This window comes from Zeus faber, assembly GCF_960531495.2.
Source record: "Zeus faber genome assembly, chromosome: 19".
Taxonomy (NCBI): Eukaryota; Metazoa; Chordata; class Actinopteri; order Zeiformes; family Zeidae; genus Zeus; species Zeus faber.
In genome coordinates, this window is record NC_137206.1 from 8474808 (window position 1) to 8500692 (window position 25885).

General features: G+C 45.8%; 3 protein-coding genes across 6 annotated transcripts; 1 reads left to right on the top strand and 2 right to left on the bottom strand.

Moving 5' to 3' along the window:
- Positions 1 to 1177: 1177 nt before the first annotated feature.
- nrros (negative regulator of reactive oxygen species) lies at positions 1178 to 6305 on the bottom strand (the record flags this gene model as incomplete). The annotated part of the gene is made up of 3 exons (XM_080020272.1): positions 6195 to 6305; positions 3234 to 3348; positions 1178 to 3136 (listed from the first exon to the last, which is right to left on the bottom strand). The coding sequence occupies exons 2-3, from the start codon at positions 3333 to 3335 to the stop codon at positions 1178 to 1180; spliced, it is 2061 nt and encodes a 686-aa protein (XP_079876398.1). The 5' UTR covers positions 3336 to 3348; positions 6195 to 6305.
- A 7784-nt stretch (positions 6306 to 14089) lies between these two features.
- fbxo45 (F-box protein 45) lies at positions 14090 to 18162 on the bottom strand (the record flags this gene model as incomplete). The annotated part of the gene is made up of 3 exons (XM_080020275.1): positions 14090 to 14741; positions 16910 to 17266; positions 17842 to 18162. 3 exons carry the CDS (start codon positions 18160 to 18162, stop codon positions 14556 to 14558), a joined length of 864 nt encoding a protein of 287 aa, XP_079876401.1. The 3' UTR covers positions 14090 to 14555.
- Positions 18163 to 18846: 684 nt separating this feature from the next.
- On the top strand, positions 18847 to 25683 carry fam168b (family with sequence similarity 168 member B). Of its 4 annotated transcripts, none has more exons than XM_080020276.1 (8): positions 18847 to 18936; positions 19663 to 19811; positions 20567 to 20658; positions 20812 to 20895; positions 21127 to 21269; positions 21372 to 21570; positions 21787 to 21907; positions 24229 to 25683. In XM_080020276.1, exons 3-7 carry the CDS (start codon positions 20589 to 20591, stop codon positions 21897 to 21899), a joined length of 609 nt encoding a protein of 202 aa, XP_079876402.1. In that variant the 5' UTR covers positions 18847 to 18936; positions 19663 to 19811; positions 20567 to 20588; the 3' UTR covers positions 21900 to 21907; positions 24229 to 25683. The 4 variants fall into 4 exon arrangements, with proteins under 4 accessions (XP_079876402.1, XP_079876403.1, XP_079876404.1 ...); XM_080020277.1 differs by having other exon boundaries at positions 18849 to 18936; positions 19709 to 19811; XM_080020278.1 differs by having other exon boundaries at positions 18853 to 18936; positions 20554 to 20658.
- The last annotated feature ends 202 nt before the right edge of the window (positions 25684 to 25885 follow it).

Here is a 25885-nt window from a genome sequence, read left to right on the forward strand (position 1 = left end):
CTCAGCAAAAACAGGAAATTTCTTATTTCCTCTGCTGCTGATAGAAACGGCTTGCATCACATTACTTCTGCATATGGAACACACACACACACACACACACACACACACAAGCACATACTTGGGTCGGGCTCGACAGTCAACAACTTACTTCAGCAATCTCCCATAAGACGAACGATAAGACCCGATGTGTGTGATGAGTCTGATCTCTACATGTTACAGGTTGGGGAGTTGGTTTGACACCACGTCGTGGTGTCATCAACAATGCATTACAGTACGGTGGCGATCACCAAAGAAGCCCGTTTTGTAAACAAAATAATACCTGGCTCAACGAAACACTGTCATTTAAAACTCATAGAGCCGAACTCACAGTTAAATTTGGTGTTGCTGTATTGCTGTGTCGTACTGCTGTATACAGTACTGTATATCTCCATACCACCTTTATTCACATGCACTTTATTGCACATACGTATCTGTATATATTAATAGCCTATCCCATATACATAACTCTATTCCCTTCTATTTTCTATCCCCACTTTGTATTATATTTTTGAGTCTTATTTTGTTTTTATTTTATTTTATTTTTATTATTCTATTTACTAGCTGCATTCCATTTTAGGAATCAGTTAGTTGCTAGGTAGGAATTAGGTAAGCTGTTATGTTCGGTTTAGTAATTTATTGTGCATAATCTCCGGGTGCGTTGCAAAGACATTTCACTGCATATATGTATGTATGAATGTATGTGAAAAATAAACCTCTTGAATCCTGAATCTTGAAATTCAGGATTACATTAGGAAGGCTTTACAAGGACTGATTGTGCTTTTCATTTGTTCGAGGTTACATCCACTCTTTTCAATTGATGGTTTTGAATTTTGACTCAATGAAAGTGAACCTGACCTGGCCTCGATGTACGTGTGCCTTCAAAACGTTGTTAATCGGGGCCTCGCTGAAGAAGAGGGCACTACTCGGAGTCAAAATCTTCCCATATAAATTAAGGTTAAATAACTATGATAAGGCAAACGTTAGGTTCAGGCTTGCATTCTCTGACACAGTTGTACACAGTTTAACGAAATATTTTGTTTTATTCACAGCTTGTAAAGGTTTTTTTTTTTGTTGTTGTTTTTTTTTATAGTTTCTCAAAAACTGACTGTAGTAAAAAAGTTGAGAAGTTTATAAAGTATCAGTAAGATGTCGGTTTAGGATATTTCTTTTTGATGGATTTTTGTAACAGGCTGGGCCTGAATGTCAGGAGGAAAATGATCAAAATCCCTACAAAAGACAGACAAACAGATAGAATCAGTAGAAGATACCAGAAACTGGACTCCTTGCTCTTGTCCTCACACAAATGTAACTGGTGGAGTTCGATCCTGTGTGTTCTTTTGGCCTGATCCAGACACAACAGCTCGCCCCGGCCGACCATGTCGACTGTTTTTGTCATCTCAAACATGCTGTACCATTCCATTTGGCAGCAGTTGAACAGATTTCCCGTCAGGAAAACTGTCCTCAGCTTTACGGCCAACGCCTTAGCCTGACCGTAGGGGATCGTAGACAACATGTTGTCCCTCAGGTCCAGCGTATGGAGACCCAGATTTGAAAGGGAAGGGGGCAGATGGGTAAGGGCATTACGTGAGATGTTTAAAGACTTGAGTCTGTGGAAGGGGGCAAAGTCGAAACCTTGTATGTCTGTGTTTCCCAAGCCGAGATGCTGCAACGTCCTGCTGAGACTCTGTAGGGTTCTGGTCTCCATGATGAGTCCTGGATTTTCCGACAGCTCCAGGTGCGTGAGAAGCATTCCCGCAAACGCAGAGGATGGAACTCTTTGGATTCCGCACCCCCTGAGGTACAGCTGTCTCAAGGAGGCCACGTTCGTCCAAACCATGCATTCGGAGACACTGTCCCAGTGTTCCTCGGCTGTTTCGTATGGGCAAATACTGATGCTGTTATAGCTCAGGTCCACAGACCTCAGGCTCTCCAGGGAGGAAAACAGTCCAGAGGGTAGCCAGGTCAGAGAATTCAGGCTCATGTTAAGGTATGTCAAATTTCCAAGGGCGGCCAGTGCGCCCTGATCTGCCACCACCTCGCTCAGTCTATTGTTGCTAACATCCAGCTCGTGCAAGCTGCTGGGAAACCGCTCCAAACTCAGGTTGAAATTTTCCAGGCAGTTGGTGCGCATCCAAAGCTGAGATAGAGCCGGCATTCGGCTGATGAAGCCTCTCGGGAATTGGTCTACCTGGTTCCATCTCAGGTCCAGAATTTCCAGAGAGGAGAGGTCTCCGTGAAGGTCCTCGTCCCACAGCTGGGCCGTCACATTGGTCAGGTTGCCGTTCAGATTGTAGAACTGGACGCTCGTGATCCAGTTCTGATTGTCGTCCTCCACCATGTTCTCGTAGAAGCGCACGCTGTTGTAGGACAGGTAGAGATTGCGCAAGCAACTCTGGCTGGGTAAAAAAGGGAAGAAGAGCAGCTTGTTTTCCGTAAGATCAAGTGTCTCCAGCTGGAAAGTGTCATTTAGGTCCTGCCTTGCAATAAACCACTCAATGAAGTTGTGGCTGGCATTGAGGACCACCAGCTGAGTCATGTGGAAGTCGATCAGGCAGGGCAGATAGTTGAAGGCCAGGTTGAGTCTCTGGAGCTTGGGAGTGCTATCGAAGGCATTGTCCAGCTCAAACAGCCTGTTGCCATGCAAGTCCAGCTCTTTCAGCTGCGGGAGGCCCTCGAACGAGCTCTCATCCAGTCGCAGCAGAAGGTTCCTCGAGAGATTCAGGTACTCCAAGGAGGTCAGGTTCTGGAGAAGGACGGCCGCCATGTCGTCCTCAAGATTATTCTCGGAAAGATCGAGAACTCTTAGCCGAGGCAGCTTGAGCAGCGCGCCGTTAGTTTCTTCGTAACCGATGTGGAGATTGTTCTCCGCTAAATATAGAGACTCCAAGCGATGCGAGTCTCCAAAGGAATTGGCTTCTATTTTCTCCAAGTCATTGCCGACTAGACTCAGCGTGCATAACAAGGGGTAGTCGAGAAAGGAATTGCTCGGTAGTGTCTGAATACGATTGTGGTTGAGCTGAAGCTCATCTATGTTGCCCACCAGTCCAAAAGGCACAGAGGTTAGCCCGGCATTGTTGCAGCGTGCCGATGTTTGGATCTGCAAAGTAACGTACAGTTCTCTTAGACACAATCAGAAGAACTCATAATGTGGTCTACATATCAGAGGAGCTGAAACAGAAGGAGGAGGCCCTTACCAGCCGACACAGGTTGTGCTGCGGGTTACTTGAGGACGGCATGAGGATGCTCCACACGGCCAGCAGGAAGAGGACGCTGGGAGTAAGGCCGTGGACTGGCATTTTAACATCCTCCCTGCGGGAAGCATGGGGCGGGAAGGGGGAGGGGGAGGTGGTGACAAATGCCAGGCTCTTTGAGTTTTCAAACATTGTGCTTGTCTGAAATGTATGGAAGCGCTGTTAAAATCGACGCCACGGCCCTATACAGACACAGGAGCGGGTGTCTGAGCTCCGGGGTCTCCGATCTCCCGGATGAAACTTGATTATCATTCAGCTGCCGTAGATCTGCCGCTGCGTTGGCTCTCCCGCGATGCAAGGACACACTCGTTGCCGTTGTGTCGGGTTGGTAAACGACTTTAAAAACTCCTCACTTCTAAGCAAACCCACTGGCTTTGGCACTTGGACGTTGTGAAACTTGTTTCAACCTTTGATAAGGTAAAAGGTTTTCGGTCGTTCTGTGTTGTTTGACATTTAAATAAATTGATACCACGTTGATACTATCAGATGTACCATCAGCCACAAAATAAGTCTGACATTAATAAGTTGTTGATTGTGTTGTAACGTCTTTACAGTTGTTCTGTATTTAAAGAAGGAGGTTTTTCTAATGCAACGTCCTGCAATAGTTCATATATTTTGCTGTAATAACTACACGATTATATATCATGGATAAAAATGAGATATAAACCTATATATACAAATATATATATATACAAGACAAAACCTATATATACATACAGTACGTCTATCTTTTTGGAAGCCGATATCAAGGTGCGGGTTTATTTAGGTGTTCTGTTAACTGTTAATAAATAAATGTACGTTTAAATGTAATAATGACATGAAAAGGCAAATCCTAACCTCGATATATCACAGGCCTTGGAAACCACCCTGCCTGTTGCTTCTATAACAAACAGATTCTATTTAGGCTTATCTTTTTTTTTAATTTTTTCTGAATTTTATCTCTAAGTCGGTCTACCGTTCTACGGCTTCTGCTTTTCGTGGTAGATGTACAGCGATGCACTGAAGTTATTTCAGCCGAACAAAGGTGTAAGAAACAATTTTGTGCAATATGTTGATCAAATCAGATCTTGGAAAACAACAGCAACATATATTTGACTGTAAAGCTCGCCCCCATCAGAGTACAGATATTACAATGATGCATTTCGGTCTGTGGTATAGGCCTATAGGATTGTTTGGATCCGTATCTCAGCGTAAACGTTAAACAATCATTATCCTTTGTGCCTTAAAACACCATCATGCTCTATCGATTTTCTTTACGCCTTAAAGGGCTATTTATAGACGTTCAATTGACAATTTGTTTAACCAAGATTTAAGTGAGAGCTACTTTTCTAATGCTTATAGAGGAAATGATTCCCATAATCCCGTAGTAATTAATACACATTTGCTGGCGTTCATTAAAGGGGACCTATTATGCTCCTTTTTACACAAGTTAATATAGGTCTCTGAGGTCCGCAAAATAGGTCTTTGAAATTTGTTTCTGACACTTCCATTCAGATTATGCATTCGAGCCATTCTGACATGCGTTTATCACCCTCTTGTTCCACAACGGACTGTTTAAGTGGGAGAAACCACCCTCCCAACCCCGAGGTCTGTGAGCCAATGGCCTTTGAGCATGGCTTCTGGCTTTCAGTTACTCTGTTACTCCGTTACTCCGTAACGTTCCCTGATTTCACCTTGTCAGTCCACCAAAATCTGTTTCTGAACAAATTTGAGGCGAGAAATGAGCAATAAAGCTACTGAGTCCTCACTCATTTTAGATCTCGAAGGTCTTTCCTAAAAGTTTGCTTCGACTTTCTTTGTCTTGCTCCAAGCTGGTGGGGGGACACCGCACCGCGACGCACTGGGACTCTTAGACGTAGGGATTTTTTTGTTTCATGTAAAGGTCAGAAAATAAAATAAATAAATACATCTACGATTAAAACACTATTTTTATTGCATTTTTCTTTTTGAGAAACGCACAGCGCATCGGACAGAGCAGATGAACATATACAGAAATCTGTAAATATTGATTGATTGAGTTGAGATTGAGATGACTTGAGATTGATTGCGACATTGATCAAACTCGGTCTCCAAGACATCTGAGACGTCAAAAATCTATACATACTATACATACTATATAATAATGCTAATAATACAACTGTCTGTACTGCAAGACTATATTGTAGCCTACAGGGATATGCATAGAAACTTCATTATGCAACCCTTTGTTTTGAAATATGTATAAAATAGAAAACATGGCACTCCTCATAAATGTGTTGTTATACCATATTCCACTATTACAGTGTACTATTATTATGTTATTACTATATTGCTAAACTACTACTGTTATATTACTATTACTATGTTACCATACTATTACTATATTACTATACTATTACTATATCACAATACTATTACTATTTTATTATACCAGTACTATATAATTATGCTATTACTATATTACTATGTTATATTCTATTACATCAAGTTCAAGTTCAAGAGATTATTTGTATTACTATATCACTATACTATTAGTATGTTATTATGCTATTACTATATTACTATATTTTTACTATATTACTACAATATGAATATGTTATTATACTATTACTATGTTATTATACTTTTGCTATACTATTACTATATGACTATGTTATTATACTATTACTATATCATTACTATATGACTGTTATTATACTTTTACTATCTTATTATATTATTACTCTGTTATATATACTATTACTATACTTTTACTATATGACTATGTTATTATACTATAACTATGTTATATACTATTACTATATCACTATGTTATTATACTATTACTACATTACTCTAGGATTACTCTTGGACCATTTTGACACCTTCTTTCCATAGTACTGTAAATGCTTGTCATTGCTCTGCACAGCAAGTGCATCAACTTACACTGGTGGTTAGGTGTGGGTCTTCTAAGCCACTGAGGGTTGATCCTCTGACCATATCGTTAGTTGGCTCTGCGGTGCACCAGAACCATTGGTCTCGCTCTCTATTTCTTTTTCTCTTATATCCACATATCCTCCCCTCAGCTCCATTCCTCTGACCGTGGAGCAGACTCCTCCTCGCAGAACACAGCAGGCGGCCAGGCAGGCGGCCAGGCAGGCGACAAAAGGAAACCCAGTCACATGGACGTCATAATGCAGCAATCCGAGAAGAGCTTCTAGTGAAGAAGCGAAGTGAGCGTGGATGAGCTCGACGTCAGGCTCCTGCAGCGTGCGCTGTACAACTCCTCCACCGCAGAAACCCAACCAGAAGAACACACCCCTCTCACGCTGCCGGGGGAGGAAACCACTGAAAGCTCACACCCTTCCTGCTTCGCATCGCAACATCCAAACATGTCCAACTCTACACTGCTCACATCTGATCACATGTGCCGAGACGTAGGCTGACTTCCTTTGTGTGTTGTGTGCGTGCGTGCGTGCGTGCGTGCGTGCGTGCGTGTTATTTATAACACGGCTGAAAACCTGAAAACCTTCGAGAAACCATTAAAATCCTCTATTTGGAAAACGAGAAACTCGCATCGCAGTCACGTGCATGTCTGAGTGTGCATCCCAAGCGTAGCACTGGCTGCAGTGAGTTGCCAGTAGGAAGCTCTTCCCGTTTCTAGTCTCTTACGTTAGCGCGGATGAGGTCAAAACAGTGTATTTACTCAAGGGTTAAATGAATCAATGAACCCGCGGAAAAACCAACCAATACACACGCTTCGCGACATTTTTATTTGTTTTTTGTAACATACATACTCGGACTATATCGTGAGCTTCCTGGGTTTTTTATTTTTTATTTTTAAGGCTTCAGTGTTTGCCCCGTTGGACTGCATGGAAAGAGAAGAGTGGTGCGTTCCTCACCAGTAAGGTGCTACAACAAGGTTGCGCTACGGGCCGTCGTAAAAAAACGATGGGAACGACCATTTTGTTAAAGCCTCTGCTGGAAAAGGGATGACTGGTCCTCTTCATTACGCGGCCTCAGGCCAAAACAAAGTCTGTCTAAAATGACCCAGATCCGCGCGCCCGGTTGCTTTACCGGTTGGCGGCCGGGTCGAGATATATATGCCATAGCCTCCTTTGAGAGTTGGTTCTTTTTCATCCATTGCTGTTCTTGAGAAACGTCTGAGAAGAGCCCCCAGTGCCTGGCGTTGATAAGCGTCCTGTTTGCGAGTGTGGGACACGTCACGTTGCCGTGACGTCGTTGATTGTCGTTATCTGTGACTTAGCCCTGCAAAGCTGCGGAACGCCGGCGGCCCGATCGGCGGGAGCTCGCCTTTCCGTTGGGAAGAGGCGGACCGCGCGGCACTCAAGTCACCTTTACGGCAAGAAAGCAACTTTTACGGCAGCAATTTACGTCGAATTCCCCAGATCGAGGTCTTTTGACCTTTGGACAGGTTGTCACCCGCCGACCACCTTTGTGTGCAGTGCGTTAGTCGTAGACGAAAGGTGTAAAAAATGAAAATAGAAAAAAGAGAAAAGAAGAAAAAGATCAGGGAAACTCGAACCGCGAGGTCTCTGGAGCCGTCACCAGAGGTGTTATCTACCAGCGCCTCCTTCCTGTTTTCACAAAGGACAACGTCATGCTCTCACTTCTGGTTCTGGTGCAATCGATATGGCGATATGGATATTTAATGCTTACGCGTTTTCCTCCCGTCCCACCAACACCTAACATCTAACATCTGACATCTCACATCTCACATCTCACATCTGACGTCTAAGGTCCAATATCTCACATCTGAGTTTTAATATCTCAAAGCGGTTCGTCCTGACCCCCGTGCGTGGTTGCCCAGAACTTGGCACGGGCTGTTTTGTCGTGAAAGACGACCTGATATCATGTGTGTGTACTGTATTCCCAAGTGTGGAAATATGGAGAGGGTAAGCTTCACATTGATGATCTTTAATCTATATTACACAAGGTTTTTTTTCCCAAGTAGTATATCAGCAAGCACACTGCCCTCTTGTGGATAGATGCTGTATTGCATTTTAGGGAAGGAAGGTGAGACTGTATGTGGACAAGTGGTCGAAATGTAAGGACTAGTATTGTGTATTATTGTGATTTATGATGATCCTGTTTATGAGAAGGATTCCCGGGTTCTTAGTATCCTCTCTGACACATTTTGGGGAACCATAAAATCCTTGTTTCATCTTTGGACCAGATGATTTACCCTTCATTAACCATTTGTCACAATCCCAGTTCAATCCTAGTTTGCGTTCTACGTATATAGAAAACACCATATACTATATATATATATATATATATATATATATATATATATATATATATATATACACACACATCATATAAACCACACACACCTCTGTGGCTCCTTGCTATGTTTTTTTCAATGTTGTGAAAAATATGCATTGATTCGCACAGTGTCAATGAGGGTTTACAGTCAATGTTTGTGGAGCTTCTGAATATCTTCTTAAATGTGTGTTTGTAAAGCCTTCTGCTGAACCGTCACTGCAAGCTTCATCAATAAGCTCTCCAGCCCGAGAGTTGAAATGGCCCCCGATTTAAAACGTTGAAGATTCCAACTCCAAATGGATCCGTTGTCGGAGGTGTACGACGGTGTCAACGTATCGCCGCAGAGACGGCCGTGGAAAACATTAAATCGGTGTTAAATATCACAGAGTCCCAGATATATCTCTGATCTTTAAGCTCTTTCGGCTCCGTGTGCTGTTCCTCTAAATCTCTCTGAAAACAACTCACCCTTTCATAGGCTTTTCCAGCTTTGTGTCTCTTCTGGAATTAGGTGTTTATTATCATTAATGATAATAAAAATGCTTTTGTCAATGAAAAGCTGACGTCAAGAGTCTATCGGCATGTCCCGACACGCCGTTGTCCAGGTTGGATCCGGATCGGTCCAGCTCGGCGCCACATGCCACATGACAGCATTGCACTCTAGTGATTGGTCAACAAATGGGGCCTCGCCAAGATCTGGCACGTTCGATTTCAAGTTCAAGTTCGCTCCCCGGCCTGCTGCGCCCCTGCGTCCATCTGGTCGCGCTTCGCCTATCTCTCCCAGTGCCTAAACTCATACTCAAGTACACAAACCACACAATAGGCCCAGGGCTTGCATGATGGGTGGGGTGCGAGCTATGTGGGTGGGGATGCGGCGGGCGGCTGCCGTCTTGCCTGTCACGCTCCTGCCCCAGCGCGCTTCTCATCCGTCACAAAATTTTAATCCCGCTCATATTAGCTTAGAACACATACAATCGCACCACCAATCCTACTCCGAACAACCCTCCGCCAGCCCAGGGTGTGCGGGGCAGGAGGGGTGCGAGTGATTCGGGTTTGACTTGCCTGAAGCTCTCGCACCCCCACACCCCGCAACTTTAACTGCAGTTGCCAACAGCACACATTGAGCACTGGGGTTTTCCAGGGTGGGGGGGGGGGGGGTCGCGGGCGGTTCGGGGGGTGTCGGTCTGTCGGCGCGGGGCCTGGATCTGTTGTGCGGGGTCTCCTCGTGCTCCCCGTGCTGGACTGGGTCACGCTCCTCGGGGACGGGCGTGGGGGTTGGCCCCCCCGGCTTCTCTGGGGGCCCGGGGGTCCTCTGTGGCCGCAGGGCAGGGTACCCGGGGCTTTCCTGCAGCCGTACGGTGTCCACAGGGCTGTGGAGTTCGGGGGGGGCTGCGGGGCCCTTTCCGCTGCTTGGAGGCGCCGCGACATAATACCAACCTAATACACCAGAACCAATGGGGATAAGTCCTGTACACGCACCGGTGGACATCTTACACACACACACACACACACACACACACACACACACACACACACACACACCCCAGCACCCTCCTGGTTGCATTCCTCTTTCCTTCCTCATTTGCTGCCATAACTATGACAGGAAGAGGCCACGTGACCAGTTGTAGTTTCCAGTTTTCCTGAACCTAATTCACTGTTTTTCAATACATGTTGTCGTCCAATGCTCATGTTTTTGTGTAAATGTTGTTTGTTTCTATGTTTATTTGTCTCACCTGTGGTGATTCTCCCCCTCTTGGAGTAGTGATCTGTTCTTCATAGACCCAAACATGATAAGTAGTTCTCCAAAGGGGGGGGGTGGTGGTGGTTCTCTATAACCAAAAACGGTGCTCTTGTCGTCCTACAGGTCGTCCACAGGACAGAGTTATTGCAGCAGTTCTTGATGGTTTAAGAAAGAATAAAGAGTTGCATTGCAGGTTGAGAAGTTGAGCTCCACTTGCAGACTAACTCTGTCCTGAATGCAATGGAATACAGATACTCTGTGTTGTATGCCCAGCATGCTGACAGCACAGGTTAAACAAGAATGAAATAAAAGAAAATAAAAATTAAAAAAAACCCGAAATCTATAATCAGAGGGTGTTTTCGCACCACAGAAGTTCCAAGAACCTTTAGAGGATGGTGACTAATATTACGGTGAATAATTGATTTATTTAGCTTTCTGAAGATGGCCTTGTTCATGTATGAAAACGATGACATATCAGACAATCTTTCTACTGTTTCATTTGACAACTTTGCTGTTTCTTTGAATTCCTGAAGATTGCCTTTTTAGTACTGCAAAGATATTACCTGTCGTGTGATCTTTATACTGTGACATTTTGTTTTGCCGTTTCGTCCAGATGTTTTGGCCATTTTTCAAAAAAACAATTATCTGACATATGTCATGATTCCTCCTGAATTACCATTTTGCTCTATTTTGAAAAAACAAAAACAAAAAAACAAATAAAAAAACAGGTTTGATTCAACTAGTTAACATTTGCAATTAAAAAAATGGGAAATTTGGAATTGATGTCAATATAAAACTGTGTTTCATGGAACCTCAGAAAACTGTAAAACTTATAACTTCTACTTCTTACTTTTTTGCACTTACGAAAATACATTTTTTTCTCCATAGGCTACAGCTTTTGCTCCTGTCCTTTGAAAGTGAGCTGTTAAGCTGTTTTTAACCCTTCTTTTGAAAAGTACTGTACAGTTATTTTTTCTAAACCCATGAATCAAATATTAAGCATACAAGGGTGGGTAACTGTCTGACCTTTCCTTAAACTAAGATCTTTGCACTGCAATTGTTTTCAATATGACAAACTTGATCTCGGAGTTTGTTACGATCCAGCCTTCAGCACCATGGAGAGCAGTGATCCAGCTTGCTCCCTGTGGTTCCAGAGCTGTCGGAGCGATCTGGAACTTTTGTAGAACTTCTGACTGTGTACGTTCCTTAAAGTGGTAATCCATAAGCTTACGCTGTTAAAAAAAAACTCACAACTGATCCTACATTTGTCAGTCATGTAATTGTGCACATGCTTCTTCACATTTTACAAAAGACACAGACATTTTCACTTGTGCAGTATAGGAGTTACATCATCTGTTTAATGCTCTGACTGATAAAATACCAATCCCCGTCATTAATTACATGGGCCGCGTTTCCCCCACATGTGTTCCATTCAATATACGCCAAAACATAATTCTTGGTTTTCGAGCAAGCTTTGCGTACACTTGATGGAGGTGCTTTGGCCCTGCACTGAGCACATTTAAAACAATGCAGCTACCGGTTGGCCACTTGAAAATGGACTACAGCGAACACGGTCAAACACATGGGCAGAAAGGCAACATATACTTTTATTTTATTAAGCCCCACGACCCCCCCCCCCCCCCCCCCAACACCCCTAGAGTACCGTGGATAAAATAGTAATAATAAATAATGAGTAATACAACAATTGTACGATAAAAATGACAACACAGTAACAATGCGATGTTGACTTGGCTTCTAGTGTCCATCTCTACAGGGTAGCCTCTGTGTGTTTCTCCGCATGCATGTGAATCCAACGTCGGTCTAGACTTGCTCATTCCAATGTCCTCCGCATTTGAGCACACACACACACACACACACACACACACACACACACACACACACACACACACACACACACACACACACACACACACACACACACACACACACACACACACACACACACACACACACACACACACACACGGATATTCGGCTTTCGGGTGAAATTTCAGGATGAACCTAAAATGCACTATCAACTTAATTTGACCTTCTCTAAACTTTTGAATGCACATGTCCAACTGTTCAACGTTTCAGTACTTCTTGCAAAACTTGCTGTTCTCTAACTTTGCTGAACGGCAAAATTCACAACAATGTGTTTGATCCATGAATCGGCCAAAACATTTCCTGGTTCAATTAGAATTGGTATTTAAACAGTCCTCTTCATCATGCTGTTCACATTTTGACATCATGAGACCAATACGACACCTAACAACTGATCAACAGTACCTCGCCATTGCGAGGCTTCAAACAGGATGTTCTCAGAGGGAAGTGGCCACTTAACTTAGAGTGTCACAGAGTGTCATCAGCAGGTTGCAACCTGTGGTCTGCGTGCTAGACGACCTGCAAGGGTACCTGACCACACCACCAGGCACAGGCATCTTCGTCTTGCCCGGGCCAGGGAGAATTTACGCTGGACGGGGGACCAGTGGCCTCAGTGCTGTTCTCTGATGAAAGTCGATTCACGTTGAGCAGAAATGATGGCCGCCAACGATGTTGGAGACGTCAAAGAGGGCGCTATGCATCAGCCACTGTTGTCACCAGACGAGCCTTTGGTGGTGGCGGTGTTTCAGTGTGGGCAGGTGTGTCTAGTCAATACAGAACTGCCCTACACTTTGTGAATGGTACAGTGACAAGCCCATACTACCTGAATAACATTAATCCAGTCATTGTGCCCCTGCATGAACAACACAGGCCTCATTTCAGGCCTCATTTCATCTTCATGGACGACAATGCTCCAGCTCATAGAGGTGGCATCATTAGGGAACGGCTGCTGGAGACTGGGGCACCTCAAATGGAGTGGCCTGCACTTTCTCCAGACCTGAATCCCACAGAAAACCTATGGGAACAGCTGAGTCGCCGTGTAAAGGCTTGTAACTCTGTACCCCGGAACCTCAGTGACCTGAGGGCCGCCCTTCAAGAAGAGTGGGGTGCCACGCCTCAGCAGACAATAAGTCGACTTGTGAACAGCATGAAAGGTCGTTGTCAAGCTGTACTTGATGCTCAAGGGCACATGACAAGTTATTGAGACAGTGACATTTTTTGTTGTGGTAAACCCACCACTGTTGTTGGCTTTTGTTTCAATAAATTGTTTGAGATGAGGAATTCACCATTGCATGCTTCTACTTAAATGCCCTACTTTCATGATATAATATAACTGTAGCGTGAACTTTTTACATTTTCCATAAATTTCACCCGAAAGCCAAATATCCCTAACTTTTTGGGAGTAGTGTACGCACACACACACAGAGACACAGACACACACACACACACACACACACACACACACACACACACACACACACACACATATATATATATATATACACACACACACACACACACACACACACACACAGTATATATAGACACATATATAAATATACACATACATGTTTATACACATATATACACACATGTATATACACATATATAAATATATATACATACATACACACACACATATATATACATACACATGTACATATATACTGTATATACATATACACATATATAAATATATATACATACATACATATATACACATGTACATATATACTGTATATACATATACACACATATATAATGTATATACACATATATATGTATGTATATAAAATATATATGTGTGTACACACACACACACACACACACACACACACACACACACACACACACACACACACACACACACACACACACACACACACACACACACACACTTTTTGCATGAGCGATCACTGTGACCCCTCATGTTGCCTCATACATTGGCTAGCCTAGGTGATGTTGTGATAATGATTATTTTTTTTTTTTTTGGCCACAAGTACATGGTTGCTTTGGCCCCGCGAAGACAGACATACAGTAAAAACCACCAAATAAAAAGGTTCAGCACAGTTGGCCCGAAACCCGTTAAAAGTAAATCTAAGAATTTTCCCTTATCCTCTTTAATGGAAACAGTCCAGCAGTTAACAAGAGGGAAGCCTCTCACCCCTCCCAGCGACCCCTCTCCCCCTAGCACCCCTGGCAATAGACTCCAGCTGTAGTGGAAAAAACTGAATCCTCACCACCACCCTCCTGCCGTTCCACCCCAAAAAAAAACATTTTAGCAAAGTGCACACGCCCCAAACAGTCTGGACGTTCACTGTAACGGATACGCAGAGTCCCCCGGGAAAATGTCCTACGATGTTTTTTCCCCAGCGAGGATGAGGTTGGCTTGGCCTCTAGCCGTCCAGGGGCTTGCCCAGATACACCATGGTGACCTCCGTGTTGCCGTACACGGCGGACACGGCGGGGAACAGGCAGGCTTTGGGCAGGCCTCGGAAAGCCACGCCGAGGAACTCGAAACCCCGCTCGAAAGCCAGAGTCTTGTCGTCCATGTCCAGGATCACTCGTATTCTCTCCCCAATCTGTTGGGGGACAGCACGAGTTCAGTGTTGGCTGTAAATGTACTTAATAATAAACATGATAACAATAAACCAAACAAAATATTATTTTTCTAATGTATCTATTTATGTAGGCATATATGTATCTATACATGCATACACAGTGTGTATGTACATATATACAGTATGTACTATACATATATGTATGTTTATATATTTTTTCAACTTATGTATAGTGTCGGGTATATATTTATGATATATTTTATTAATGTGATGTTTCAGTGTATCAGACAAAAATGAGAGTATAAACAATAAGCCAAATTAGCCAGCTAAATTATTATTTTTTTCTTGCTCATGTATTTTTATTTTAACCTAATATAATAATAAGAATTATAATAAATAATAATAATAATAATAATAATAATAATAATTAAACGGTCAAGTTTTGTCGGTATACGGTCTACACAGCACAATTCTCCGAATGCGAATGACCACCCATAGACGTAAACCAGACTTATATAACATTGATCCATGATGTTACAAGTGGAGGTTCCCAAAAACATAGTTCATTTCGAAACAGACAAAACACTGCATGTCCCTCAGAAACATTTCATCAACTTTTTAAACGTTTGGCACTAAAATAACACAGAATGTTTTCAACTGACTTGGGGGGTCAGTAAGGAACGTCAACATTTAAATTCCACCAGCTTACTATGCGAGTTGCGTGTGTAAACAAAATTATTTTTATTATTCGTCACGTTTCAGTCTTTTGTGTTGTGTTTATCGCGCATGTTCAAATCGTGATGATACTGAAAAATACTATTTCTGGTGCTCCAGAGGGCAAATATTTAAATCGACAAGCTCGGGCATTCAAGTGGCCCTGAAATCTGTGTTGCGATTCGGTGAGGTAGATAGGTTTTGGTGCCCAACCCTAGTTACGGATGACTGCGACGCTGCAAAATGAGGAGGGACACGACACCGAGTGAGATGCGAACACAATGTGTTCATTTAGAAAACGGGCAAAAGAGGTAAAATATCAAACGAAAAGCTGGCTCTTGTGTTAGGTCGTCTCGACTCAGCGCAGATACCGCCCGAAGCAACCACTACAGACCGATGGAGTCTATACCAAGCGCCTCGCACGATGCGAATGCCCCCGAGAGCCACAACCTGCACATATACAACGCATTGGACGATGATGTCACAAAGCACTCCGCTCCACAAACTCATCTCACTCCACCGCACGACCGCAAGCTGTAGAACCTCGGCGCATCGGCGATGCACAAACATTCGCCTGCCTTCGGTAAAACGTCAGAGATATTTCACTAATTCCTGCTCCAAATGTAGATCAAACTTAAACCATGACCAGATGTCTGAGACGTGTCGGTTCTAACGTGACGCTCAACCATGTCCGCGGGTTCTGCGATTGTCGTGGGCCAGACACTTTTAGACCAATTTATTATAATAATGCAAATCTAGCAGGACTGGACACCTGATAATAACAATAATTATAATAATAATAATAATAATGATAATACATTTGTGTAGCACCTTTCATACAAAATTTGCAGCTCAAAGCGCTTTATAGACATTTAGGAATTAATAATTTACAATAATTATTTAAAGGGAGTGAATAGTACGTTTGAGGAGAAAAACTAAATAAATAAAAGAAAAGGAAAAAAACAATGGTAAGAATAACACAGTCGTACTAGCCAAATGCCAAAGAAAAGATATATACATATAAAGACACAAGGATAGATATGTCTTTCTTTCTTCTGCTATAGGGAATGTGAAGTATGATGGTTGCTATGGGTTGCTATCGACTCCGGTCGCCATTTTTGGAGGATCGCTTCCATTCAGTTGCACAATGTACAAAGATGGAGAGAGGAAGGTCAGAAAAAAGAAGGGTCGAGGTTCCACACGGGATGGTTGTGAGATTTCTGGCGGCATGTCTTCACCTGACAAGACCTCCAAGCCATCTTTTGACTCAAAAACACTAACGGACAGTCACGGTCAATGCGAGTGTTTCCCCATAAATGGCGGCTTGCTCCCGCAATGTGCAACAGCTTCACATTCCCTGCATATGTAGATATTTTCGAGTTATTGTTTTATCAATGTGAGGTTTTGCTGTATGGCTTTTGAAAAAACAACAACCAACCGAAGTTGGCTGACACGGCTACGGTTGCGGCTCCTACCTGGTATTTCGGCGCGTTGTTACACTGCGGGAAATTGCCGTTGACTTCGCCGTTGTGGAGCAGGTTGTTGTCCACGAGGTTCCAGCCCCAGCTCTGGTCGTCACTGCCCAACAGGGCCACGTAGCCCTGGCACTGCATGGCCGCGCGCTTGGTGGCGATGCCGATGACGGCCACCGTGCCCAGGGGACCCTCCCACCAGATTTCCCAGGCGTGGCGGCCCTCGGAGAAGCCCACCTTGCCCCGCGCGCCGTCCGTGCTCTGGGCGATGGGGTTGCGGTGCAGGGTGAAGCCGTTCTTCTTCACGTACACGTTGCGGGAGCAGTCGTGGGAACTCAGGGCGTGCTGATAGGACTTGAGCTGCAAGGGGAGGAAAGCGGCTCCAACAGATTATTCTTCTTCTTATCGTTAGGCCATTTTCAGCATGAGAACGCCACGGTGGCTCATTTGCCTGTAAAAATATCAAAGAAGCGCACATTTCCTCTTCAAGTGGCGCCGTTTCCAATGGAATTCAGATTCTCCATTCAACCTCAATGGGGCCCTCTAGGGGGCGTGGCCAAAGGGTACGTCGCTCTTACGTCACAGCCTCTCAAGCGGCCCCTGAACGCTGAAGCGGGTGGTATTCCCCTTTAGTTTGGGTGCTTGCGTTGTAGGAAACAGATGCCATTTCTTTCCTCTTTTCTATCCACTTATGCATTGGCACATGTGCACAGTAACAGCCACTTACCGCATTTCAAAGCGATCAATATCTATTTCTAACACCGTCGAGTTCCTACTTTAAGCCGCATCATAGGCTCTATTGTATCAGGACACCGCATATGACATGTACTTTAATACTTTAAGTACCCGGTTGTAAATTACACATCCAGTAATTCGCGTTATGGAAATGGTTCCGACGTGGAGTCGGGGTGTGGCGGTCAGGTGGACATACCTACCTTGCCCCTGTGCGTCGGCAGGTTGCACAGAATGTCCGACCGCAGCGCCTCGTCGCTCAGACTGCGGGCGCACAGGCTGCGCCACACCTCGCTGTTTTCGTCGGAGAGGACGCTGTTCCAGTGCCAGCACACCAGCGAGCACCGCATCAAATCGGGCAGGTCCAGGTAGGAGAAGACGTGCTCCAGGACGCGGCCGGGCAGCCGGCCCGCCGCCCCCGCGCCCCCGGCCGCCGCCGAGCAGCAGGAGCCGGCGGTGCTGCAGCCCGCTGCGGCCGCTGCGGCCATGCACGAAGACCCACCCCCGGCGGCCGCTCCCGACATGCTTCCCCCCCCCGCCCCCCACCCCCCCGTTACCGGCGATATTTTCCTGCGGGATGTGTTCGCGGATGCCACGGATGCGACGCCTAGAAGGGACAGAAACGGCCGCGTCGGATCATCGTGCCGTACAGGAGTGAAAGCGCAGCTCCACGGACCCTGCCCGGTTCAATGGCTGGCAGAGAGGAAGCCGTGCGTCAAGGTCCTGGAAGGGAGAGAAAAAAAAAAAAAAATGTCATCCGAGCTGAAAACCACTCGGTGTCGAGCTCCGCGAAAAAAAAACCAAAACAAAACAAAAAAAATAAATAAACCGCACACGACCCAAGCTCCTCGGGCACAAGACGCTCGTTCTGTGTCGAACGCGTGACCAATACGTCGCTCGGCGAATTACACATTTACTCCCGCACTTAATGTTTTTTTGTCGCCTGCCAGGCTCACCCGACCGACGCCCCCCCCCCCCCCACACACACACTGTTGACCGTACTGTAAAACCTGATCTTTAAATCATAGATGTATTTTTTTTTTATTATTATTATTTTTTTTTAATCAATTGCATTTATATGACGTCATGTGCCCGTGCGTTTCCGCGCGGCGCCCGCTTCGCCCCGACGCGATAAAACGACGACCAACATGGAGCGCGCCTGGCACGTGACGTCACAGACGGGAAGTGACGCAGGCTTGTCCGGGAGAGTTCCACTGGAAGCAAAACACCAGCGAATTGCATTTCGTCTCAAGAGCCGACGGCGGACACCTCCGAGCGGCGGACGAGGAGGTGGCGAGGTAGGCGGCGCCAGCGGGGACGGGTCGGGGGCCCGGGAGCAACGGACGTGTGCGTTTGCTAATTTGGTTTTGGGGTTAATATAGGCGGCGGCGGCGGCGGCGGAGGCGGAGGCGGAGGCGGGGGAGGCGGGGGGGGGTGGAAGCGGGGATCCAGCGGCCTGATGACACAGTACACCCTCCCGCCGGTACCCGAGGTCTGGCCCCCCGGTGGGGAGCGGCATGGCGGCCTCTGTCGTCCGGCACTTTACACCAGCGCCCACCGCGCAGGGGGCCCGAGCGGCCCCGCGCAGGCGAAGCCACCGAGCCCGGCTAGCTAGTAGCGCTGTTAGCGGGCTAACCGTGATGCGTCAGTTATTCCGCGTCGGTGGCGGGCGGCCAATAGGGGGCGCTGGTGTGTGTGTGGGGGGGGGATACAATGTTGTTTTTAAAAACCCGAGTTTATTTCTGACGCAGTTTCCTGGTGAACAGAAAGGAAAAGCTCCGCACTTCCTGTTCTGAATGATTCAAATACATGACGCTGATCTGGTTTTCTGCGCCGCGCTCGTACTGGCGTTTAATGGGGGGGGGGGGGGGCTTTGCTACCCTCTGGTGACGTATCTGACCCTTGAGCTAGAGTGCAACAGGTCAGTCAGTCAGTCAGTCAGTCAGTCAGTTCCTCCCGTTCCTTCTGGAACATTGGGCGGGCGAGCCCCTCACCACAATGGCTTCCTCTCGTCGTTTCCGTAGGTTTAATGTGACCAACACAAATCATCCCTCTCCCCGTCGCCCTCAGACGAGCCTTCCATCCGCGTCTCCAGTCATCCCCGGGCTCCATACATCTGGCCAGCTCCTTAGTGCTTTCCGCACCAGCATCCCTCCTCAGCACGTCCACACAGGTGATCAAAGAGTCAAAACAGTGTGAATTATTAGGGTTAGTTAACCCGAGCGCTAATTCCATTAAAAAAAAAATAAAATAAATAATAATAATAATAATAAAAGTGCGAGTGACCTTAAACCTAAATGCAGTTTTAGTTCAACGGGTAAACAAACATATGAATGTATCTCTCCTATGCAGGGCGACATTGGCCACACATGATGAATAGTTGTAAATTAAATCAATATCTAATTAATCCAGTAGCACTATCACTACTAGGCTATCGGTCATCCAGGCTCTGCCGAATTAATTCAATATTTGAAAACGAAACAAACAGTGAGCAATCCCAATATGGAACTGTGAAGTCGAGGCCGAATGCAACGCTTCTAAATCCAGCACCTTTGATGAAATGCACAAAATGTTTTTGTCCACACTTAGTCATTGGTGATTAGTTGCCACTTTTAAGATCAAAATATCATGGCTTGTAAGTGACATATCGTGTTTATAATTATCAATAATAATCACTAGACTAACTAGTCGACGTCAATTATGGTACGCAAGAGAGAACGTGGCAGGCAACATGGGAGGGAGATTTTAGACTTTGAATGATACGCTCATTGCAAAAATAAGGAATTGATGGTGCTCGCACGCAGCCAAAAACACGGTCTGAACACCGGTGTCATTTCCTCAACGGGGCTCACTGGTATAAGCGCGGAGCTTTTCAGATCGAAATTCCTTCTTGTGTTCCGTACTCTTATCCATAGGTTTGTCCTGCAGGTTGTGTGAACAGACCATCACGATGAACCCTGTGTACAGCCCTGCGCCAACAGGGGTCCCTTACGCCAACCAGAAGGGTATAGGCTACCCAGGTACCGTGCTTTTTTTCCAGTACATCCGCATGTAATGAGGATTCGTAGTAAAGGTTGACGTTATCAACCCTTTGGGACTTTTCTCTCTCTCTCTCTCTCTCTCTCTCTCTCTCTCTCTCCCCCACACACACACACACTCTTTGGTCACGGAAGCCGGGTTCCCAGTGGGGTACGCGGCGGCCGCCCCGGCCTACACTCCCAACATGTACCCAGGAGCCAACCCAGCCTTCCCCACAGGTGAGCACATGGGGAAATGCACTTTCACTGGAAGAGCTGTGAAAGAATTGCTCACGTGCATTGTACACATCCAATAGCTTCAGAGATGTAAATGTTGATAAGTCGATGTCTAGTGCTATCGTTTTTTGCATTCAGACATCAAAAAAGGAGTGAAATGGGGTTAAAAAAATATATATATAAATTGCTTGATATTTCCGGCTGTTAACCCTTCCTCCTCCTCTTTCTCCTCAGGCTACGCTCCAGGAACACCTTTCAAGATGTCCTGCTCTCCCACCACGGGCACGGTTCCCCCCTACTCCTCCTCGGCAAACCCTTACCCGGGGGCTGTGTACCCCATGAGGAGCACCTACCCCCAACAGAACCCCTATGCCCAGGTCGGTCGGAAGGAAAAGGCAAAGTCCAGACATCGGAAGTTCTAAGTTATTTTGTTCTTATAATTATTCAACATGTTTTTTTTGCGTTTACCCTCCATCCAGGCACTCTTGCCCTCACAGCAGCAGGGAGCCTACTACACACAGCCGCTATATGCAGCGCCGCCCCACGTCATCCATCACACCACGGTGGTCCAGCCCAACGGCATGCCAGCCGCCATGTACGCCCCGGCCATTCCCCAGCAGCGGCACAACGGCGTCGCCATGGGGATGGTGGCTGGGACCACAATGGCCATGTCAGCCGGTGAGTCACTCAAGCTTTGGAAAAGTGTGTGTGTGTGTGTGTGTGTGTGTGTGTGTGTGTGTGTGTGTGTGTGTGTGTGTGTGTGTGTGTGTGTGTGTGTGTGTGTGTGTGTGTGTGTGTGTGTGTGTGTGTGTGTGTGTGTGTGTGTGTACTGTATATATGTGTGTATAAATAAATACAATCTTGAGTGTCATAATGTGTTGCTCTGACTCCCAGGAGCGCTGTTGACGACTCACTCGCCAGGGCCAGTCGCCACCCACCCAGTGACCATGCCCACGTACCGGCCCCCCGGCACGCCCACTTACAGCTACGTGCCCCCGCAGTGGTGAACCAAAGGGTGAGCATCCTGGCAACCATGTTTGATTCCTATTTATTTTATTTGATTTTTTTTTTTACGTTTCAGTCAACAATTTGACCACACGTGGGATTAGGATAAAAGTGATTCTACAATAACAACGCTCTACACCACTAATAACCACTAATATTGTGTAGCCCCCCCTCCTTTTCAAGATTCAATATTTTTATATATCACATTTATATACATACAAGCATATATGTATATGCAGTGAAATGTCATTGCAACGCACCCGGAGATTATGCACAACAATTACTAACTGACACAGTAGCTAACTAATTAACTAAACTGACTGATTCCTAAAATGTTATACAGTTAGTAAATTGAATAAAATAAGAGTAAAAAGGTAATGTACTAAGTAGGGATACAAAATAGGAATACAAGGAATAGACTACTATTTATATACAGATATGTGCAGTGAAGTGGCATGTTAGTAAAGAGAGGTGTGTGTTGAGATACACAGTACAGTACACAACAGTACGGCGCAGCAATCCAGGAACAATACACAATGCCGTCCAGTTTACACCAGCGGCGCGTGCGTCCTCGGTTGTAATCCCCAAAGTCCACAATCAGCTCCTTAGTTTTGCTGACGTTCAGGAAGAGGCTGTTGTCCTGGCACCAGAGTGACAGGTCAGCCGGCTCCTCGCGGTAGGCCTTCTCGTCGTCTTTTGGTGATCAGGCCCAGCACGACGGTGTCCTCAGCAAACTTGATGATGGTGTTGGGGCTGGGACCTGGTCACGCGGTCATGTGCGTACAGGGAGTACAGTAGGGGGCCGAGGCCGCAGCCCTGGGGGGGGTCCTGTGTTCAGGGTGCGGGTGCTGGACGTGTGCCTCCCCACCAGAACCACCCAGGGCCAGGCTGCTAGGAAGTCCAGGATCCTGGCACACAGCGGAGTGTTCAGTCCGAGCTCCTTCAGCTTGACAGCCAGTCTGGTGGGGACCATGGTGTTACATTTACATTTACATTTAGTCATTTAGCAGACGCTTTTATCCAAAGCGACTTACAATTGTTCAAACACCGACGGACGCAGCCATCAGGAGCAATTAGGGGTTAAGTGTCTTGCTCAAGGACACTACAGCATGCTAGCAGGAGGAGCCTGGGATCGAACCAGCAACCTTTGGATCACTAGACCACCAGCTCTACCTCCTGAGCTACCATCCCCGTTGAAAGTGTTGAAAGCTGAACTGTAGTCGATGAACAGCAATGTCACGTTGGCCCCCTTCCGGCCATCAAGGTGCGTTAGCTTGGTGTGCAGTACCTGGGAGACCACGTCGTCCGTCAAACCGTGAGGGAGCCGACAGTGAGCATGGAAGGAGGTCCGGCAGCGGAGGAGTTCCGAGGGACATCACCAGCGGCCGAGCCAGGAGAGCGCCGTCCTACCGGCGGCGGCGCAGGCAGGCCGTCCGAGACGGACGTGTGCGGCGTGGTCCGGCACCGGCGGATTCAGCCATGTCTCCGTCAGGCAGAGGACGCAACTTTTTCTCGTGTCCCTTTGGAATGCAATCCTCGCCTGGAGGTCATCCATCTTGTTTTCCAGGGACTGGACATTGGCAAGAAGGATGCTGGGCAGAGGTGGACGGTACGCTTGTGTCCTCATTCCCGGTCCGAATGCCGCCCCGGTGACCGGAGAGTTTTCTCCATCGTCCCTCTCGCGAAACAGCGACTCCGTTGACGTTCTTGTCCTTGTTGATCGTGTTGACGCGTAGAATCTCCGCCGGCCGCTCTGGATCAGTGGATAAAATGTCCCAAAGTTGTTCTTTCAGGAGTTTATTTTTTTTAATCCACAAGTGCATCGCGGTCGTGGGAGATCACTGCCGATGAGTTTGCGGCTGACATAGTGATATAAAACAAAAAAAAAACTCAACCCCCTAATTGTGCGTAATCACACAGAGCGTTTGCGCAGGCGACCACAAGGGCCGGCGCCAAGCGGCGAAAACAGCTCCGACCCGTCGAGGCGTGGACCTCTGAAGGTGTCCCGTGGTATCTGGCACCAAGACATTAGCCACGGATCCGGGGCCCCCCACACCGGCCGACCACCCGCGCAAGGACGAGCCCCGCCCCGCTCCGCCCCAACCGACGAGCCCCGGGTGCGACACCTGGTTGTCAGGCCCCTTGTTGGCCCTTGTCAAAGTGGCTCAGATCCTTACGCTTGCCCATTTTTCCTGCATCCAGCACATCAACTTCCCTTCACCTATCAGTGGTCTTAATGTTGTGGCTGATCGGTGTATATTTTATTTCCTTATTAAATGATTTTTGGCATTGTTTTACAAAATAACATCCAAGTTCTCCTTCTCTCCCCAGGTCAGAAGATCGATAGATATGCATTCACACTCCAGTCCAGTGTTTTGTTTCATTTTATTTTATTTTAGAGCGGCGCTGTCTGCAGCGTCTCAGACCAGTCGCTCTTTTTCCAGCATAATGTGAACCGGGCCCCTTCCTGTTCCCAGGGCCCCCAGCAAAGAGGAACCAGGCGCCCCAGCACCATACACACGGCTTCAGAGCGCCGGGTCGAGAGCCTCCGTGCAAACCTTGTTTTCTTTTTGTGGTTTATTTGCGGACTGCATTTCAGATTTTTATTTTTATTTTTTATCGAGTGGGAGGAAGGGAGCGTGGATTTATTTTATTTTGTGCAGGATGTGTGTGTGTGTGTGTGTGTGTGTGTGTGTGTGTGTGTGTGTGTGTGTGTGTGTGTGTGTGTGTGTGTGTGTGTGTGTGTGTGTGTGTGTGTGTGTGTGTGTGTGTGTGTGTGTGTGGTGAAACGTGCTAGCTGACTCTACCTGCTGTGACGGATTTAAAATCGACAAAAGGCAGAAATCCAAAGGAACTTAGTACAAAAGGAGTAATAACTTGCAATGATTGGCGTAAAAAAAAAAAAAAACGAGAAATGTGGCGGGTGGAACGTAACGAGCGCTGTGGCAAAAAAAATGTAATCACGCAAGTCGGTGCAGTAAAAAAAAAAAAAAAACCTTAAATAACAAAAGTTACTGCTTTCACTGCTTTGTGTTTTGCTAAGTGACGCTAGGTTTTATTATTTCTCTGAATGATGCGTTTTTGTCTCGTTTTTGTATCCAAAGAAAGACGACATTTACTCTGTTGTTTTTGCATTCCAAGACGTATTCATTCTTTTTTCTTTTTTATGTTATATTAAAAATTGTTATTATTGTTGTCCTTTCATACTTGTTGAAACAGAGAAACTTCTTGCTTTTTTTTTTTTTTTTTTTCGGGTGGGGTCCATCCTCCATCCAATACTTGTGCGTAACGTGAGTGACTATTGGACACAATGTTCACTCCTTTTTAGCCAGATTGTATTCTTGAGCATTAGGAAGCTGCTTCAAATAATCGGTGCCTGCTCAGTGAGCGAAAGAGTTTATGACATAATGGGGCGGGAAGTTCCTAATAATAAACTATTTAAAACGGTGTCGCGCCGCGCACGCACACACACGAGAGATTTCAACCCTACAAGTCGTGAACAATCACCCGTTGCTTGCGGTCGGTGTGAATCGCTCCACTGTGGAATCACTGCAGGTTCACTCCATCTGTGTGGGGCACTACTGAAAGAAAGGCACCAACTCTTAACCCATTTGTCAGATAACGGACCTTTATCTGCATTACTGGCTGTTCTGCAGCCAAGAAACCCCACTCCTCTGTGTTGCCTCAATCACCTCTGTTATGAATGTTATAATAATAATAATTATTTTTGTGTTTTTGGTTCTTGTTTTGTATTCTAAAGACCAAAAATAAAAATAATTACCTGAATGATCTGTGGTAATGGTTCTTGTGTTGTGAAGTTTCATTTAGATTAATGAATAGTACGACTAACATCCGATGATCATTTCAACCACTGGAGTAAAAGATTTCAAGGACAAATTTTGCATTGATTTTTTTTTAAATGTTTGGCTTATATTTGATAAAGTTTATTTGAATAAATATAGATGAATTTATTGCATTTATCTCGTAG

What these genes read in the sequence shown, in the direction of transcription:
- fam168b (XM_080020276.1), top strand. Translation starts at nt 20,589, where the DNA reads ATGAACCCTGTGTACAGCCCTGCGCCAACAGGGGTCCCTTACGCCAAC. An exon ending in GAAGGGTATAGGCTACCCAG is followed by an intron (nt 20,659 to 20,811) that starts GTACCGTGCTTT and finishes TGGTCACGGAAG; the next exon opens with CCGGGTTCCCAGTGGGGTAC. An exon ending in AACAGAACCCCTATGCCCAG is followed by an intron (nt 21,270 to 21,371) that starts GTCGGTCGGAAG and finishes CCCTCCATCCAG; the next exon opens with GCACTCTTGCCCTCACAGCA.